General features: G+C 48.2%; 1 protein-coding gene across 1 annotated transcript; it reads right to left on the bottom strand.

Moving 5' to 3' along the window:
- Positions 1-1,494: 1,494 nt before the first annotated feature.
- LOC124683841 (aldehyde dehydrogenase family 2 member C4-like) lies at positions 1,495-11,994 on the bottom strand. The gene is made up of 9 exons (XM_047218274.1): positions 11,874-11,994; positions 3,573-3,715; positions 3,081-3,464; positions 2,893-2,982; positions 2,608-2,781; positions 2,364-2,501; positions 2,123-2,260; positions 1,955-2,016; positions 1,495-1,861 (listed from the first exon to the last, which is right to left on the bottom strand). Exons 1-9 carry the CDS (start codon positions 11,992-11,994, stop codon positions 1,588-1,590), a joined length of 1,524 nt encoding a protein of 507 aa, XP_047074230.1. The 3' UTR covers positions 1,495-1,587.
- Between the last annotated feature and the right edge of the window lie 3,703 nt (positions 11,995-15,697).

The following is a 15,697-nucleotide window of genomic DNA, read 5'->3' as shown; positions in this document are numbered from 1 at the left end:
AGTACAATAAGGTACAGTCAGTTAGCTATAAAAGATAAAATATTATAAGTTTACTTAGTTGGAGGAGAGAGATTAGGAGAGAGGAGGGAACTGAGCTCTTATCTAATACTACCTCCATCTCAAGGAATAAGGCGCACATGTATTCTAAGATGAACTTTGACCATAAAAATTGAGCAACAAGTATGTAATTAGTATTGTTGGATTCGTATTGAAAAGCACTTTCTAATGATGCTAATTTTATACAAATGATGTTTATATATTTGAAGTAATTCTTGGTCAAACAAAAACCACGTAAAACGAGGCGCCTTATTCCTTGAATCGGAGGGAGTAGCCAGCTCTAGCACGTGCTCCTAGGCACTATGTGAGACTAAAAGGTGGGCCGTGTATTTAAAAGTACTACAATTTTATAGCTTACTATTGTAGATGATGTGGTAAATTATTATAGTCGGCTGCTGGCTACACTTTTTTTTCTCTAAGGTGTGGCCCCGCTGCTGCGGACCCTACCGATAGCCCAAACCACGCCAAATGTCATCGCTACAGCCATAATCATCTTCTCTGCCTCCAGTGAACACCGCCACCACGTCGATATGCAGATGTAGGACATAGTCTCCGCGAACCTTCTACGGTCCTCAGCCGTGTCCTGCGCTGTTGGTCGTCGATAGTGGCCCTGGCCCGAGCCCCTCCTAGCCATGGACAACCCACCAAGTGAGCACGGGATGGAGGGCTGCTTGGAGCCCGCCGACCCGATCGAGGAGCTCGTGGTGAGCTAGAGGTGTATGTTGCCGCGGAGGCAGCGGCGAGCTTTTGTAGGTGCCGGAGCAAGGAGGCTCTCCCGCATCCTAGAAGATGTACATGGAAGAAGACGTGAATGGAGGGGCTGGAGGGGAGGCGGGGTGGTTGTCGGTGGGAGACGGGGTGGCTGGTGGATGCTCCACAGGCAAGAACAACAGGATATGTGGGAAGAAGCTCTCCATTTTATGCTTTTGATGACTTTTTTTTATTTCCTAAAGCCCTCGTATTTCGTAAATAATCTTTGACCATCAGCTTTATCTATAGATATGAGTTATGTATATTATAAAAAAAGCATACAGTTGGAAAGTTCTTTGGAATATGAATTCAATGATATAATTTATTTGCACATGACACTAAGTTTGTTTGTTAAATTAACATTCAATATTGAAACTTTGTGCGCCATGTCAAATAAGGACACGGGGTACTAACTGTTCAGCATGTAATGAACCTTTGAATTCGGTGTGGGCTTTATTAATTTAAAGTCGGGCAAATCTTTGCCTTTTATCTAAAAAAAAAACTAACTGTCCAGCTACAAAGAGTTCTGACATGATTAGCATCCTTTGCTACTCCCAAGTCCAAACCAAACCAAACCTTCTGCTGCTGCCGTAGAGAAAATTCTACCCGATCTCAACAACAAAGCTCGCCCATATGCACTAGGCTGCTAAACCAATGTGCTACTGTAACAGGTATTATTAGCCCGGCATCAACAGAAAACGCTGTCGGACGGTGAGAGAACATTGTCTCTCTTTCTTGATGCATCACATCGGAACTAAAGAAGCAAGCTAGCTAGAGAGGCTAGAGCCAGGGCGAGTCGTAGACGGGGGTGACCACGGCCTTGACGGCAAGGAACTTGTCGAGCGCGTGAATGCTGGCGTCCTTGCCGAACCCGCTCACCTTGCGGCCCCCGAACGGGCAGTCGCCGTCCATGACGAAGTAGCAGTTGAGCCACACCACCCCAGCACGGATAGACCGGATCATCCTGTTCGCTACATCGATGTTCTTGGTCACCACCCCGGCTGCCAGCCCATACCTCGTGTCGTTCGCCTTCGCGATCGCTTCCTCCATCGTCCTAGAATAAACAACCATGAATCTTCTCTCGTCACCAAAGCGCAACATTTTATCCCTATCGATCGATCGGTTGAGATGGGGGCGAGAGGTTTACCTGAACTTCATCAGGCACATGACTGGTCCGAAGATCTCCTCCCTTGCTATGATCATGTCGTCCTGCAAGTTGAGAGAGAGGCTTCCTGCCATGTCAGATACTTGATAGAGAGTATAAGTAGTGATCGTGTAACGGATTGAAATGCGTCTTTTGCGGGTGTATTTTGACCTTAACATCGGTGAAAACCGTAGGCTCGATGTAGTAGCCTTTCTGACCACAGGGCTTCCCTCCTGTCAGGATGGTGGCGCCTTCTCTCTTGCCATGTTCGATGTAGCTCAGCACCCTCTCGTATTGTGCCTTGTCCACCTACATATGCACAGCCCATGTTAACATTACGAACGTTCTAATTCAATATGGATCAGTTTGTGCTGCGCAAAGAACAGGGGATGCATGCTTGATCGATTTTTACCTGAGGCCCTTGATTGACACGAGGATCGAAAGGATCCCCAACGACCCAGTTCTTCATCCTGTCCGCCAACTTATTCTCGAACCGATCGTAGATGCCCTCCTGCAGGTACACGCGGCTTGCCGCCACGCACGCTTCACCCTGCAAATTCCAGTGCAAACCAATGTATGAATGATCAGTTACTCTGGCATCAATCACTCTTGCTAAGACGGCATAAGCTTTCGGTAACTGTAAGATTTTGCCCCACCTTGTTGAAGAAGTTAGCGCTGATGGCAAGATCGATGGCCATGTCTACATCGGCGTCATCAAAGATTATGAGCGGAGATTTGCCGCCCAGCTCGAGAGACACCGGCTTCAGGTTGCTCCTTGCCGAGGCCTCCATTATGAGCCGCCCAACTGCTGTCGATCCAGTGAAGCTGACCTGGATGGATAAAAATGCCGCCGCATTCGTTGCAAGCAACACATATCAAATCTCATAAACAGAGCAAGAAAAGAAAAGCACTTGCTGGATATTGTGGGAGATTAAGATTACCATGTCAACGTCCAAGTGAGACGCGATTGCTGCTCCTGCGGTTGGACCGAAGCCTGTGATCACATTGATCACCCCATCTGGGACTCCTGCCTGAACAGGCAGGTCAGAACAGAACACGAGAAAGTTCGGACCAGCACTAACTGAACCGAACAGCTACATACATACTGTTACACGCCGATCAATCTAACCTGCTTGGCTAAGTCAGCAAAGTACAGGGCACTGAGCGGGGTCTGCTCGGCGGGCTTGACGACCATGGTGCAGCCAGCAGCCAACGCTGGGGCGACCTTGCTGAAGAACATGATGGCAGGGAAGTTCCAGGGGATGATGAGCCCAGAAACGCCGATGGGCTCGCGCAGGGTGTGCCCCTGGAACTGCCTCGACATCTTGAGTGTCTCACCATGGATCTTGTCAGCGGCTCCCGCAAAGTAGCGCAGGGTGCTGCCGCAGCTGCCGATATCGACCACCCTGGTCACCATGAGCACCTTGCCTGCGTCCAGGCTCTCCAGCCTGGTCAGCTCCTCCGAGTGCTGCTCCACCAAGTCCGCGAGCTTCAGCATGATCTTTCCTCTTTCCTGCACGCCATTGATTTTTCATTTTAGAATGAACTGTGCCAGTGTTTACAAATACTCCGTCTGTTATCATTTTGTAGGGTGAAAAATTGATGGAAGAAATAACCGTACGGATCCGGACATGCGAGGCCATTTGCCATGATCAAATGCTTCCCTTGCCGCCCTCACGGCCAAGTCTACATCCTCTTTGTCACCTTCAGCGATGTTGGCGATCACATCCCCTGTGCGGGGATCTCTGGTCTCGAACGTCTTACCTGAAGAAGAAATATCAAAGGTCACACCCAAGAAAATCAAATGGGAGAAACCCCTAGAATTTCAATCGTGGACCCTACTTGACAGGAACTCTCTAACCGATGTTCTGTGAGGAATCTATACATTTTCTTACAGGAATCCTCTTCGACTGATTAGCTATGGACTTAAAAACTGATTTCCCTTTTCTGAAATCAGAATCTTGTTTATAAACTAATCACCGAGCCTAATTTATTTGTAAATAAAATATAATAATATCAAACTGATATCAAGTACACCCGATTTCTTGAACTACAAAATATCAAGAGCCAGTCGAAACAAAAAAAGTATGCACACATGACCAAATTACAAAAAACAAAACTAGGAATATGACACAAGTGACGTTGAAGCTACCAACACAAGCAGTAACAACCTTTAAGATCAACCACCACCATCAACAACACCTGTATTGCAAGAAAAGTTCTCCAAATGCAACGCCTTTACGAAGATGAAGGGAACAATGTCAAGCACAACCTTTGCCAAATCTAACCAATGTAGACCAGATCATGGGTTTTTACCTAGAGAGCAAGTCCTACCAAAGTCCAAGCAATGCATTCAACAATGGGATGATACATTAACGGCACTATTGACAGATACAACCAATGAATTTTAGACATCTAGTTTCCCCCCGTTGATTGAGCACCGGTACTAGAAGAGTCAGCACATGATTGTAAGAGAAACTCTAGCAGACCCCTTTCCCGCGGCTCTTAAAATACGGATTTTTTTTCGATAAAGGGATTTTTGTTGAGTCAAAGTCGCATCAAGGCAACAGACACATAAGAGCTACACCCGTCCTCTACATAACGAAGATGCATACAACAAAATAAAAAAAATAAAAAAAGTTTGACAAAAGGTCAAAGTCAAAGATATACCAGTGATGACTTAGTAATGGTTTAGCACAAGTCACATCCAAATCGACAGGAAATATTTTAAAGAAATCCAAAAATAATCGCAAGTTTCTTTTACCAATTTTTTTTTACAAGACGATAAATATTCCAAGAAACATGGAAAATAAATGATTTTTAAATATAAATAACTTTAATCTATAAGGAAAATTATAAGTACAATGAATACGTTGAGAATTTTGAGAACTTGGATGTAGATTAGGGTAACTCTTTCTTTAAAAAAATTGGTAAATTAGTTGTGAATTTTTTCATAAATACTTGTTAGTTGATACAATTTCACTTAAAAACTGACTCGAGATTATTGTGTCAATTTTCACAAATCTGTTTTCCCCCGAATTAAAATATTTTATTGACTATTTTCCATTTTTCTTTCTTTTGCTCTTTTTCTTTGATAATTTGTGCGGATTGGGTTACTACATCTACATGTGCGCCGCATTGCCATCTTGAGTCCGGTAACGCGTACATTAGCTACGTTATGCAGTGGGGGAGCTTTAAAAAAATCATGGGTTGGCAAGGCAAAGAATTCAACGCCTTGAAAAGTAACCGGTCCATTTGTGCGAGCTGCGAACTGCTTCGCATGGTTTCAATTCAAGCAAGGGCAAAAAATTGCTTTTTTTTAGATAACAACTGATGGCATTCAACAATGGCGAAACCGATTACAAACGACTCCACAAAAAAAGGAAAATACAATATGGATCTAGAAGACCACACACCGTACTCCCAAATCGCAGTCAAGCCCATCGTCCTCATCGTCACCACCTAAGTACAGAGACCGAATGATCTTATCCAATTTCACTTATGCGATCTCATTTTATTTTTAAAGAAAATAATCAATTCTTCTTTGAGTGGTCTTTCCCATGGTTGTTACAATTTGCAAAATTGAAGAACAAAATTGGTAAACCATCCTTTTTTTTTGCGGGTGAAAGGATGATTATATAAACACCACGTTCTTACAAAAAGATCCATCAAAGAAAGGAAAAATACAATGAAGTCCAGCTAGATCCCGAACTCCCAGCCAAGAATTTGGGAAAAGAAAGAAAAATACCTGCCTAGATAGACTGGAAAAGAGAAAATCTCGATTTGGTCAGAGCGTTGCCCGCCCGCTGCTAGATCTCTGGCCGGTTCGCCGTTCCCGTGCGGCCGCACTCGGAGGTTGCGGCGGTCCCCTGTCCGTCCCATAAGCGCTAGCGGCGGCGCGGCTCTGCTGCCTCCTGTGTCTCCTCCACCAATTCCCTTCGTTTCACCCCGTTTGGCCAATTTCCCCATGTTTCTGCTGTCTAAATCGCAAACCAACCAAGGTGCCCCCATCCCCATGGCAAGCGTCGACAGAATGAGGTTGAACCTTTTTTTTAGATAAAAGAGATGCGTTATATTAAATCAAAACCCTGTCAGATACAGTCGAGTTCACAATGCAATCAGGAATAATCCTAGACCACACCTTACACAATTTATTCACGCATCCTTGTTTCGCCATACTGTGAGCAGCTTCATTTGCTAACCTCCTCACCGCTTGCACCGAGGACTCATCGAAACCTTGAAGAAGAACTTTTATTTCTGACACTAACGGACCGTGCACTGATCGATCCTAACCCTTCCTACTAAGCTTCGCTGCTACCTTGACGTTGTCCGTCTCCAAAATGACTCGCTGACTCCGAGCCTCTCTCGCCACCAGAAGACCCCTCTTGCACGCCAACAGCTCATCCCCCTCCGCATCCGGTAAGTGCGGGAAAAATGGCATGCTCCCGCCATGAAGCTACCATGATGATCGCGAACGACCACACCGCCTCCTCCAACACCGTCAGCAGGGTGAAAAGCGCCGTCAATGTTTACCTTATGCCAACCATCGCTCGGGGGAATCCAACGTTCCCTCGTCTTCATTGAGGCCGGGGTAGAGTTGAAATGGATATTAAACCACTCCTCCACCATATCCAAAGTCTTCCCGACTAAAACCCTCGGATCCTCGACACGCTTAGATTCCCTCGCATCATTTCGGGCTTGCCACAGATTGTAAATAAGCATCATCGCCGTAGCAGCCATCCATCCTTCCATCCATCTTACCAATCCAGTCTAGGAGCACACCTTTGAGTTGAGAGTGACAAGCCAGGTGAGCAGGAGGTTTTTCCATTACCACCTCCATGGCCTCTTCAAGAAGCTGCCAAGTCATGGCTGAGGGCAGGACCAGAATCTGTGGGACAAGCTCTCCTCTCTGTGGCACACTAGATAGATAACACCGTCTTTTATATACCTATGTTTGAGCTCCTTCCCCACTACAAGTCCGTTCTCAATCAGTCACCAGAAGTGCACCTTCACCTTACTTGGCACATTTGTCCCCCACATTGCAAGCCACCCCTTTTGCTGGTCGCATAAACGAGAGGATTCCTGCCCACCCATAGAATGAGGTTGAACCTGGAACTCTGTATTTGCGTCCAACAAACGAGAAAGGCAAGCGTTCTGGTGGGCTGGGCCTTAGATGCATATACGAGTCCATTTTGTATTTTGCAAAAAAAAGAAAAGCAAGCGTGGGTCATGGCCCAGAGCCCCAGACCGAGAACAACAGTCGTTGTCCGTTTTGTGACCAAGATTTTCACTTTTTTTCTTCGAAACACAATACACACGTAGATGCTCACATGTACGCACATACACTCATCCCTATAAACGCACGCACGCGCACCCTACCTCTATGAGCATCTTTGAGAGACTGCGTCCAAGAAAAACTTCATCCGTCGGGTCTTGAAATTGACGAAGTCAGCACAGACGCCTCGTTATCGATGAGAACGCCGCCTCCCACTGAAGAATATTCCGTCTTTAATGAGACACCAAAGTGTTTAACCTGAGGTTTGAACTTTGATGATCTAGAGGTGCCACTGCCCTCCTAACCACCCAACCACATGTTGGTTCTCACCAAGATTTTTACTCGTTCTTCTAAAAATGTTGGTTGTCAAACAAAATTTAGGTAAACTATATAAAAAAAATACCGATGGGTACCAAGAAAACTGATTAATGGCGATATTTTAAAAGTATGGACTGAGAAAAATATTCCCGCTCTTGACTCTCTATAATCAGAGACGGAAACATGGCAATCTTGAGAAGGTGCTCCTATACACTACTTTAAGCCGTGCATGTGCGAGTTCCCGTGTACCATCTGAAGGCAGATTGTTTTCTACCTCACTTCTTTTTTTCAGCGTCGTCACTGAAGGTCCACCTTCTCGCCGACCCACCCGTTGTCGCTTCCGGCTTGACAGCCGACTCTCACAACCCACGACCAACGTCACTACCGTGATGCCTCGCCACCCCACCCTGCCTGAGCCTTTCCTAGTCGATAATCCCTCAAAATCTCTCCCACCCCTAGTCGACAATCCCTCTAAATCCCTACCTTCCTCGGCGCCATCAAGACCCCACCCGCACATGCACCCTCTAACCCTAAGTTTGATCGTCGGCAAGACCCCACCCGCACCCCACCCAATAACCCAAAGATTTATTCCTCGCCTCCGTCAGAGCCACTACAGGGCCACTACAGCCAGCCGCGTCATCCCCATCTACAGTGAGGTCTTCGCCTCACCTCCGGCGCCGACGATTCCACCCCTAACTTCTTTGGTCGATCGGTTGGTCTGAAGATAAGAAGCAGTCAACCATAACCCATACCCTAAACCCCTCGCTAACGGGCCCCAGTCTACCACCGCAAGCACGCCTAGGAGTAGGCATCTTGAGACCCATCATATATACTGTATCATCGATTGGCATATATCTCACGGGTGCACGCTCGTACAAACAACAAATGGCCATACCCATGCAGGGCACACGTCCGGGGGAAAAAGGTGGACCATTTGAGAGGATGCAGATTCCCCCAGGCGCTATACGTCGCGTACTGCACAACAATTTTTACAGGTGCACACGTACACGAGCTTCTAGAAGAACCAGGTCGTACCCCTACACATGTGCTGTCTTTGCCACTATATCAGGGCATCTCCAGCGGGGTAACGTATTTCGACGGCACGAACGCATAATTTTTTTCCTTTGATAAACCCATAATTTACATTAATAAAAAACATAAAAAGACTTTAAAATACCATAAAGGCATAAAACATAGCTATGGGCTACTGCTCGTCGTCGCTGACGAGGTCGATGAATTCCGGCGTCGTCCATGGAAGCTAGTACGCCGGCGGTGGAGGAGGAAGGGCAGGCTGCGGCAACTGCGGCTAGGCCGACAGCGCCGCAGGAGGCTGCGGTGAAGGTGGCCACGAATCCCAAGCCGTTGAAGGAGCAGGAGTCGACACGCGGTCGTTGGAACGTGTCGGCGTGGCTGGAGGAGTCGCCGGCCTCCCTTGCGCGAGCGCCGACTCGCAAAGCTAGATGGCGAGCCCGTCCCACATAGCGAGCTCGTTGAGCTCGTCGAGCTCGCTATTGGCCACTGCCATGGCAATGGCCTCCTCCTCGCTAATGTCCGATGACTGGGTCTCCGGATCCCACGTCGGCCCGCTGTCGTAGTGGTGTCTCCGCGCTCGGCCTCGGCGGCGTAGTCGTCCTCGTCCTCGTCCGTGTCCTCGTCCTCGTCGTCGTTCTCGTCTTCTTCCGCGGCGATCTCGCGATCGAAGTAGTCGAGGTCGCCGAGGTATCCCGCTCGGCGGCGTTCGTTGAACTCCCACGTCCCAAACGAGATCCAGTTGTAGGAGTTGAGCGTGTACACCGGATCTTCTCGGAACTGCCGGCAAGATGGCTCGACAGCGGCGCACCTCGTCACGACGCTCTCGGCTAGGGGGGCACACGCCTGGAATTGAGGTACCAGCCTCCTCCATGCAGGTTTGCGTTTGACTATGGCAACATCCGGTGTTTCCTCCAAGAGACGGCGCGTGAACTCGACGCGGCTTCTTGTCGGACCGCGAGCCTCTAGCCTTGTGGTCGTTCTTGGTTTTGCGGAGCGGCAAACATTTCTTCCCCATGATGTCGGTCGGGTGGATACGGTGGACGCTGGCAATGGTGTGATCGGGAAAATGGGCGCCGCCAACGAACCTCTAAAAGGCTCGGATGCCATCTCGCCTTCAATGTCATGCCACTGTGGCGGTCTTGCGCTCCAGCGCACGCTCGCAGAAACTGAGGCGCGCCATTATCGCGACCCTGAAAAGCTGCAGGACACCGCTGAAGACGAAGCATTTGTGCCGTTGCTAGGTGGGCCCGTGCAAACGACCGATGCGTCCGTGCAGCATCCGCGTGCCGCATTTTTTGATCGCGTTTGCGTCTCAGCGGATGGATCGGACATTATGCGTCGCTCCACTGAAACGGGGTACAGACACATTTTCGGGCCTTGCTGTCGCAAAGCATCTATTTACGTCGCCCAGCTGGAGATGCCCTCAGTGCGAAAGTGTTCATCAGTGGTGGCTCGCCCAACGGCGGCGCCAGGAATTGGTGGCCGGGTATTCATTTCCTCTCTTTTTAGCTCCGCAGGAAAAAAAATCGGGCAAGCCAGTCGATCTCGCTCCACAGGATTTTTTCTTTGCCGCAGTCGTCTTGCCCTTGCGGAAATTTGAAGAAATTAAGAGGAATTGGTGCATATGTGGCTGAAATCTGAAGAAATTAAGAGGAAAAGAAGTCTGAAAATTACCTTCCTCTTTCCCTTTCGGTCGCTGTGCTACTGCTGCCCATGGCCGTGACCGGACATGGACATCGCGGCCTCGGGTTGCCTAACACGGTGAGGCCTGACGCGAGGCCTGACGCCGCGGTGGCTGGTTGGACGGTCGCCTCTCGCCTGACGCTGCGGTTGCTGGTTGGCCGGCCGCCGCTCGCCGATTCGCGGCCGCGCCGCGCCGCCGCCTCCGCTTGGCCCTCGATTGGAATCGCCCTAGGGTTTGCCCTGCCGGTCCGCCGCCCGTGTCGCCTCTCCTCCGCGTGTTCTGTTCGTGCGAATCGTGAGTGAGAGGCTGAGAGCGACTGCGTGTGGTGGTTGGGTTGGACTGAATGGGCTAACGGGCACATATTACCTATACTAATTTTTTTTTTCGCCCAAATCTTGGGTATTCATTTGCATATACTGCGTGCATACCCCTGGCGCCGCCGGTGGGCTCGCCCCCACTCGATCTCCTACTCACTGGAAGTGGGCTCCAGCAAGCTTATAATGGGCCCCGTTTGGGTAGAGATCAGATTTGGCTACAAGTTGATCTCCAAATTTAGGGTACCACGTGCATGCCTTTTTTCCAGAGAGGGAATGGTAAGGCATCTCTAACTGGGCGATGTAAATGAACGCAGAGACGCAAAGCGACTATTTACGACCGGGCAATCGAAAAATCCAATATGTGTCGTTCTGTTGGAGATGCTTTTTATTTTAAGGTAAAAAATTATATTAAATCGAGCAAGCAAGCCGCCTCATTAAAAACCTTCCATGAAGAAGAGATGTACATTTTTTTTCAAGAGATATAGGAGTACTCAGAGATATAGCCACGCTAGCTAACCTATTGCATTTTTTTTATGACTAGAGGTTAACTGATCACATGCCTGACAAAGAATTAGTCAATTGCTACAAGAGGAAAAAATAAGGTGTGCCATACTTTTGTTTGACTCAAAGAAGTTACAATGACCGCTTTTAAATGCAGAAAAAAAGAAGAGAAACACGGTGTGTACTGCAAAGCGAATTTGCTTCAACACTGGGCACCCCCTTCTTTTAAAAAGAATAGACAATTATACTTTTAAGTTTGAAAAAATCCAAATTTATTTCAGCAATAAATATACATGGTCCATATATGCACTAGAAATTTCAGCAGAAAACACGAAATGTTTTAGGCTATAGACAAATTCCTGACAAAATTTGTCTTTTTTGTATCTCCCAAAATATGACGTATTTTTTAATGAAAAATTTGTCGTACAGCCTTGGTGTATATTTATATCTACGTTTTTGTTTCCAGATTTTTTGGAAACCTAAAAGTAGAAGTTTCAAATTTTTCAAAAAACGGGATCACTAAAGCTCAAGTGCACGGATGAGCTTTCGTGTGTACTGCTAGCTACTCCGTACTAGCTATGGAGGCCCGTGAATAACCACGCACGCAACGACGCGAGCATGCGGACAGTAGCCATGACATGTCGCCAGAGAACTTGTGCGTCCGTTTTGATTTGTGAACATGCGACTACTGCAGAGTGCAGACCATACTTGAACGATCAATGGTGGAATGGAAGCGCAGGGCAGGGTAGTGCAGGGGCAAGACCGAGAGAGAGATGAGAAAGGCATGGGACGTACCAGAGACGGCGTCGACGAACCTCCCGTCGACGAATAGCTTGGTGAACCTGATCTCCGGCATCTCCAAGGGCGCGCCGCCGCCGTTCTCCACGCGCTCGCCGCCATTGCGCTCGCTCGCCATGGCCTCTCTCCCACTACCAGTCTCCCTCCCGAGCTGCTGCCGTTTTTCGTCGAGTACTGCGGTGAGGACAACGGGAAGGGCTCAGCGTGATTTATTAAAGAAGTAGCCTGGGGCTTGGCTTTGACGACCTGTAGTCCATTTTGTTAGCTTGTGAGGGTCTCCCACACGATAGGCCACACTGGCGGCGAACCCTGCCCAACACGGGTAGCAATGTGTCCTTTAGCTCCGATCGACGTAGTACCAGCACACGTTCATCCCTGGTGCTAAAGGCGTAAAACGTAGTGACCACCGTATTTCGGCGTTTCCTCCGGCGCTGTAGCGGCCCAGGAAATCGAACACGTCAGGGCAGTATGCACGATCATGTGAGATCGGTGTGGGATCCTGCCAGCTGCATGATTTGATCTTTATTTGGGATATTTAAGGAGTTTTGTATTTGGTGCAAGACACGTGTTCTTTGCCATTAATTAGTACTATTATAGTATGTTAACCCATTAACTTGAGTTAGACCTGCCATTTCCTTCTCGTGCCTCGCTAGCCGCAGTGCTAGTATCTTAACTAGTATTATGCACTCTAGGCCTACAAAAATACTGATGTGATATCTAATTAAGGAGGAGAGGTAGGATTATAGTAACATAGGAAGATACTGTATCATGGCGCATGTTACGAGGAAAATTAATGCCAAATAGATCTTGTACACAGATTTGCATTGGGATTCTACAAAATAATAAATTTATAAGATTATGATACTACCCTATAATACTACCTCCGTTTCAAGGAATAGGGCGCCCTCATTTTACGTGCTTTTTGTTTGACCAACAATTACTTCAAATAGATAAATATTGTTTATATGAAACTAATATCATTAAAAAGTTCTTTTCAATATGAATCCAACGATACTAATTACATATAATATAATCAAAATTTTGTTGCTCAATTTTTATGGTCAAAGTTCGTTTTGAAATATACGTCTTATTTCTTGAAACGGAGGTAGTACTACCCACTATAGAGTTAATATCATAGATAAGTATCATATGCATGATACTACTATATGATACTATCCACTATGACCAGCCTCATGCATGGTTGGGCATAAAGTTTGCTTGTTTCACTCTCTGGTGGTCCGGACTTTTGTTTTGTTTGTTGTGCTACAAATGAAGTACTCCCTCCATTTTAATGAATGAGACCAATTAATTCCGGTAAAAGTTGACGCTCTTCTAAGTTTCACCAATGTTGTAGACAAAAAAAAATGATAACTTACGATACGAAATCAATGTTAGTTTATTCACCGTACGATATATTTTGATAATACATTAGTTTCATATGTTAGATGTTTATATTTAATCAAACTTTGTAAACTTTGACTATTGACTAAATTTAAAATTCTTATTCACCACACGATAAGACCACACTAACGAAGTGCTGGCTTGGGGCTCACTATGGGGCTCACTACAGGAATGGACGTGTACGCCGACGGCTGGCAGCCCTCGGCGTAGGCTACGCCGACGGCAGCCCTCGGCGTATGGCGTCGGCGTCTACCTCCCTCGGCAAAGACAGTTGTGTCGTCGGCGTAGGGCTGGCCCTCGGCGTACGCGCCCTACGCCGACGGCCACGTGAGCCCCTCGGCGTTCGAGCCCTCGGCGCAGCGTGCCGGTGCGCCGTCGCCGTAACGGAGCAGCTTGATACGCCGAGGGCTTCACCCTCGTCATAGAGGTGTACGTGGCACACTGCGGGAGCCACGGCCGTGCATGGAGGCTTGATACGCCGAGGGCTTCACCCTCGGCAGAGAGGTCCACGTGGCACGCTGCGGGAGACACGGCCGTGCATGGAGGCTTGATACGCCGAGCCCAGGCCAGAGGCTATGCCGACGGCAAAGCCCTCAGCATAGCCCTGACCATATGGTCATGCCAGGTGGCTATGCCGACGGCTTTGCCCTCGGCATGGCCACAATTTTTTTTTATTTCTGCTGCTCATTTCCAGCTGCTTTCACAGCATCAAATTCACCCAAATTCATCCAAATTCGACCAAAGTTGCCATAATTCATCAAAATAGCATATAATTCACATAATAGCATACATAGTGCACATAATAGCATACAAGAGGAGTGTCATGTCGTCCAAATACATAGTAGTAGCTAGCGCATAACCGGAATAGTAGTAGCAAGCGCGCGCATACATAGTGTGACCGACTACATGAAGGACCCGTGCGGGGTGTATCCGCCCTCATCGTTGGTGAAACGCGAAGCCCCGGTATGAGGTTGCGCTCCAGTAGAAGCTGCAGAAGAACCAGCTGGAGAAGAACTGGGAGTACGCCCAGGAGAAGTCGACGGAGAGGCACCGAGAGTACTCCCAGGAGAAGTCGACGGAGAGGCACCAGCAGAGGCACCAGCAGAACGCCCAGGAGACCGACCACCTTCATGAACCGGTGTGACCTCGCGCCCACCCCGCAAGGGCTGGTTCCCGGAACATCCCGTTCCCTACATGTTAGCAACTTGCGAGGCAAAGGAAAATGGTAACTACAAGTTTGGCAAAGAACTTACCGGTGTGGATCCGTATAAGTCATAGCGAAAGTTGCCCTCGATGGCATGATAGGCAATTCCCCCGCCATGGGAACTTAAGCCGGTGGCGGTGTACCAGTAGCCAAAGAAATCATCAATGCCTGCAAGATAGGTTACAAGTCAGGCTTTGCAGAAATGAAGCATCACTTTTCATCTACTTGCGAAAAGAAAGATTCAAACTTACTTCTATATACGCCATGTATGGCGTATGCTGCTTATTCCAATGCGCAGAGGCCTACTGATACGCTTCATTACAGGCTTCGAAGGCCGCCTCGAACTCAGGCTACAATTTCAGAAACAATGAATCTCATCAACACTTAGCCATGTAGGAACGAAAACCGGAAAGAGGATGAAAATGAGGAAAGCTTACATCGTAGGCGGGTGGACAAGCAGGCCGGGGACGAGGCTGGGGGCTATCGGCGGTGAGGGTATGCTTGAGACGCGTGTAGCTCGTGGCTGGGGTAGGCTTGACCGCCTTGTTCAGAAAGGGGTAACGGCCATGCCTACGCCCGCGCCCCGACAGGACCAACGACTCCTCGTCGGTCGGCATGCGCAAGGGGTCATCCACATATGGGTGGCGAGACATCACCATGTCGCAGTAGTCATCCTTGGCGGCCTTGGCATTGCCGTAGTACTGGGCCTGAGGCAATGCGGGATTGGACTTCTTCTTAGTCCGCATCATGTCATATATCTCGGGATCATGAAGCACCACCCCAGGTGCTGCCTCGGCCAACTGCATCGCGAAAATAAAGGTTATGCGTATCACAAATGTAACATGACGGGAAATGAAAGAAGGTCGTTCCATGTATATACATACCACTTTCCCCTTGTAGCGGTTGAAGTCGCGGTTTCCTGCGCAGTGTGTGCCACCGGTGCCTCGGTTCTCCATGTTACGCCTCGACACAGCTGCAAACTCCTCGTCCTCCTTGAGCCACCTCGCCCTAATCAGCTCCTCCCATGCCTCCTTATGCGACTCGGCCCAGAAGGCAATGTAGAATCTCATTGACATTTTACTCACCGACATGTACTCCTCAATGGTCATTGCCCATTCCTCCATAGGCTCGTTACCAACATAGTACTCCTTCTTGACCCTCTTACCCTTGTTAGCCCAGAAGGCACTAGCGGAGGTGAAAGAGCAAATCCATATCC

Source organism: Lolium rigidum, chromosome 1 (assembly GCF_022539505.1).
Source record: "Lolium rigidum isolate FL_2022 chromosome 1, APGP_CSIRO_Lrig_0.1, whole genome shotgun sequence".
NCBI classification, from domain to species: Eukaryota; Viridiplantae; Streptophyta; class Magnoliopsida; order Poales; family Poaceae; genus Lolium; species Lolium rigidum.
Note: the sequence above shows the minus strand (reverse complement) of the source record. Positions and strands in the feature narration are given on the sequence as shown.